Source organism: Stegodyphus dumicola, chromosome 8, assembly GCF_044657685.1.
Source record: "Stegodyphus dumicola isolate Sdum_Otavi_A_Nest chromosome 8, ASM4465768v1".
Classification (NCBI taxonomy): Eukaryota; Metazoa; Arthropoda; class Arachnida; order Araneae; family Eresidae; genus Stegodyphus; species Stegodyphus dumicola.
In genome coordinates this window covers 11,461,378-11,466,233 of record NC_140775.1, presented here as the reverse complement: position 1 = coordinate 11,466,233, position 4,856 = coordinate 11,461,378, and the positions used below count along the sequence as shown (strand labels likewise).

Below are 4,856 nucleotides of genomic sequence, written 5' to 3'. Positions count from 1 at the left end.
AAGGCTGCACCGTATACTAGGATTTCACCACAGGAAGTATACAACCCCAGTAATAAAATTAATAAATAAACTTTACCTATAGCAATTAGGTAATACGTATTTTGATTAACATTTCTTTCTTATCATTTTCTACTATATTTTCTTTAATATATCAAAAAACCGAAATCATTCCTGTATTTAACTTACGAATTAAACAACTTCCTTTCCACCGAGATTCGGTTAATAAACGAAATTTTCACATTCAAGGATTGTATTAAAATACTATAAGCTAAGCTTATTTTATACATTTAAATCTATATTATTACGTAAGACTAATTACATGTAACATTTTTTTACGATATATATTAAAAAGACCAAAATAATTATTCCTATATTATATGAAACTTGACCACAGCATTCTTACTTTCTCAGATAATAATCTCTAAGCGTATCGTATGCTTAAAACAAAATTGGGTAAAGTGCAGAATCGCCCACTTATTTGTTTGGCGCTTTTTACAAGAGTAAGAAGAATTGGATTTTTGTTAATTTTCTTTGACTTTTTAAGTGAAAATAGGTCGATGTGTACATGGATAAAGTCAAGGGAGTGCGCAATGACATTTTTTTTTTTTTTTTTTTTTAAGTGAAAATAGGTCGATCTGTACATGGATACCGAGTATGTGCAATTCGTAAAAGCGCGCCAAGCAGTGGATGATTCTGCACTTTCCCCAAAAAATTTCCGTTTTGGATAGTAAATAAACATAGTTAATTTTCTACTCAAATTCCCTTGATTTCAGCAATAGTGAAAATAGATTACATCATATAAATATAAAAAAATAAGTACTTAAAGCTGCAAATAATATAAAGAAATTTACCATCAGCATACACACTTTAAGCAAGTTGAACTTGCTGTATTTAGCAGTTAGTTTCTCGAGTTAAAATAATATTGCTGAAAATGATTATTTAGATACTGTTTACTCAGGAATCGAGTACTTATAGTAGTAAATAAATACATCCGCTTTCTCCTCTCTACAGACTGACTACAAGCTCAGAAGGTACACATATAAATTTAAACTAAGATTTCACAGTAGTTTCATACATGCACTGCATATATTTTGCGGTCGAAGCGGTTAAAAAGTTTCTTTCATGAAGATTAGAATGAATGTTTTACAAATTTAAAAAAAGAAAAAAAAGTATATAAAAGCCTTATACGGCACAACACCAAGGCAAGAGAAAATGAAAGCATGGAGTTTAACAAGGAAAAAATGAAGCGTTAAATAACGTTAAAAATTAGGCAAAAAACTCAAAAGAAACACACCATCTTATTAAAATTTAGGAATATTGTATTATAACTAAAGTACAGAATATAAAATGTTGTAGCTTATTAAATGTGCAATTCTCTCTTTAAAGCATGCTATAAAATAGGAAAGTGTATGATAATCATTAACAAGAATTACAAATTCGAATAACAAATTTGATAAACTTCTTTGCATTTCGATTTTTCATACTGCACAAAATAAAATTAGTTTTTACTGAGGAAAGTTCGAGAGAAAATTTTACCAGTTGACATATTAAATATTTCACATCATTTCACTGGAAAAGATCATAAAAATATATTTTAAGAATTATAACTATGAACTTTGTTTACAATCATTACAAAACACTTACAAATCTTAAGGAATTTTAGCCTTCATATTTGAAGAGTCCTGTTGTGAAATTGCACATAAATCATTTCGTGGGTTTATTATGAGCTATCACATTTTGAAGAAGTTTCCCACAAATATTCTTGTTCTCCATCTCTTTCCATTCATCGGTTGAATAAATTTCTTGCAGATGATTTGAAAAAAATTCCAGAGCTCTTTGATACAAATCATCATCGCAATGCATATGTGCTAACTGGAGAATTTTGCACACATTTTCGACAGTAATACTGGATTTGAGAAAGGACGAGCACACATTTTTGAGAGCCGAAATATCATACTTATCAGCTATAGTATAAAGCTGCATAACTATTTGTTCACAAAATTTTCCCACTTTTCCAGTATATAGAAAAAGAAACATTTCATGCATAACATCAGGATCCACATCAGAAATCTCTACCTGGTTGTTTCTCGATTCTATCATTTCGGTTTCGAACATCCTACAAAACACCGAAGACTGGGAAGCCAGAATAAATTTGTGCACGAAAAATCTTTTCGAACCAGCTATTATAGTAACATCAGATAATGTCCCATTTTCATAAAGATTTCGAAGGCTTCTGTTTAAGCTATTATCTCCTATAGAAGTTGCAAAGATGCAAGAAGATTCCAGAATCTCGGAAGAAAAACTGCCAGTAGATAATTTAAATTCGCATCTGAGTAACAACATATCACCTGGGTCTGAAGATATATTCCGCGAAAACTCAGCACATTTCCAATTTTCATCCTGCTTAAACAAATGTTCCTTTTCAGAAGAATTAGCCTCATCGAACGATATGTTGGTTCTCACGAAAATCGGTTTGAGGTTATGATCAGGTATTTTGCAAATGAAAATACTAAAGATCTGATCAGTTTGTGTTTTTTCGCAGATGTGTACTCTTAAACTCCATTTATTAAATTCCGGGGTATCTATCTTAAATTCGTGATACAACTCTGTATTAACGGGCAGGCTAGAGAAGTTGTCTATTGGCCACACAATGGAAATTTTTTGAGTATTAATGTGAGTTTCCCACGCTTTCATTCTACCAGGCGGAGGACTGAGAATGCGGACTCCATACTTTGCTGCAGTGACAGAGATCTCCTGGAAGTTATGCACGTATTCTAATTTTCCAGTATAAATATACTTGATCATGGCTGCGAGAATGTTCGGTCTAATATCGAAATCTTGGTAGGAACACTTTTGTTCATCGAGTCTTTTTGCCAGTTCAGGCCACCTTGCCCACAAGATAGCTTTATGCACTTTGAATTCTGAACCGCGAGCTCGTAACAAGACGTCCGTGAACAATCCACTGTTATAAAGCACTGCAGGAAATATCTCTTGAGGATTACTTTCAGAAAATGGTTTCAAAGTATATTTTATAACGAGAATATCGCTAATAAGAGCCCTTAAAACAACATTCCTTTCAATAAATTCTTTATATCCCCAAGCATATTTTCCTCTAAATACAGTGCCTAGGGTACGGTTTGCTTTTAGGGTGGGAGATTCGATTTTATTACAAGCGATGAATTTAGTAACGAAACTTACTGTACAGGCTTCTTGAAGATCATCCTGTCTGCTGAGAAAAGTACTTATGTAATTTTCATCCGAGTTCCCTCTTGGATATAATTTAATGCACCATTTCATGCCGGGTAAAGAGTTCAATTCAAACAACGGGCTGTAAATATATTCTTTCTTTGAATGCTGGAACATACTGAAATTTTTAATAATCCACACAAACGTAAAGATTTCCTCGTTTTGTTTCTCCATTGCAACTAGATTATATCCTTTTACCAGCTTGTCTGTTGTTAAATAAAATTTCGCACTGAAACAAGTATCGTGTGACCTTCGCTCAGTTTCAATGACAATAATGAGCTCAAGCAAAGAAAGTCTACGAATCATGGAGGTAAGAAACGAAAGAGTTGCCAATCCGGCATTAGAAGTGAAGCATGGCCACACAATGGCTCCGAAGCTTCGGTCACCAGATGGGGTGTTTTTGTTTACATTCAGAAGCTCGCTTGCCAGCGCTCTGATAGTATTTCGGCACACGACAATTGCATACAAATCGAAAAATGGGACACTTCTGAATAAAAGAAAAATTCCTGGTGTGATGGATAATAGCAATTTGTATAGTTTAGTGACATTTACCCAAAAATCACATCTTGGTTATTTTTCGATAACTTACAACAGCGATTTTGATTACGAATTTTTTTTTTATAAAATTCTAAGCTCTTGAACTAAAAAAATATAGATTTTATCAAAAACGTTATGCTTAAAGAATGAAAAATACCTCACCGTACCTTTAAAATTGTATATATCTTTCGAGACCCTTGATAGAGTATTCGCCACTTTTATTTTATAATCCAAACGCCAAAATGTTTTAAATAAAATAAATTTTTTTCACATCCACATGTTATTGTAACATTTACTTTTTAAAAATTAGTGTAAATTACTTTACTCGAAAAATATAGTGAATGCACAGAAATTAAAAATTTCCACATGCCGGAACTGAAAAATGGTATTTATGCATGTGCTGGCAAAAAGCATGTATCTGCATTTAACAAAATACGTAAATATTTATTAAATTATTTATAAATGTATTTGAAATGAAGGATTTATTCATTCATAAACAACTGTGAATGTTACTGTGAAAAAATCTAATTATTAAATGTATCTAAATTTATAATGATTATAAATATTACCTAAATATATGATAACCTTAACATTGAATTGTAAACATAAATTGACATCCTGTTGACAAATACGTTATAAAACTAGTTAAGCAAGAATTGTTCGTACTGGAAAGCAATTTGTTAAAAGGTATTGTAAAGCAATTTCTATGAGATGCGTACTTAAGAAAGTTATAAAGAAGAGTTTTGGAATATGTATTGTTGAAATTAAGGGTGAAAGTATAATTAAAAGAATTATTCCCCTTACATTTTATAATAACTCAGTTACAAGTTTTAAATAATATTTAAAAAATAATCCTTATTTTATTCTCTTTCAGAAATATTCAGAGAAAGTCAAGTACTATTTAAAGTATTTCGCTATTAAATGAAAAGATGCTCTAATTTGAAATGGACCGAATAGAGCATTAATTATAAATTGACTTATAGTTTTCGATTTAAAAGATGCCTCAGAAGCTAAAAAATCATGTCATATATGAGAAAGTATTTTAGGAAGAAGCTCTATAAATAGAAAAGAAA

The 4,856-nt window shown here is 31.2% G+C and overlaps 1 protein-coding gene across 1 annotated transcript; it reads right to left on the bottom strand.

Moving 5' to 3' along the window:
* Nucleotides 1-1,318: 1,318 nt before the first annotated feature.
* LOC118180346 (speckle-type POZ protein B-like) lies at nt 1,319-3,557 on the bottom strand. The gene has a single exon (XM_085821578.1). It carries the CDS (start codon nt 3,550-3,552, stop codon nt 1,705-1,707), a length of 1,848 nt encoding a protein of 615 aa, XP_085677704.1. The 5' UTR covers nt 3,553-3,557; the 3' UTR covers nt 1,319-1,704.
* Between the last annotated feature and the right edge of the window lie 1,299 nt (nt 3,558-4,856).

Excerpts from the sequence above, each read along its gene's own strand:
- LOC118180346 (XM_085821578.1), bottom strand. The coding sequence starts at position 3,552 with ATGATTCGTAGACTTTCTTTGCTTGAGCTCATTATTGTCATTGAAACT.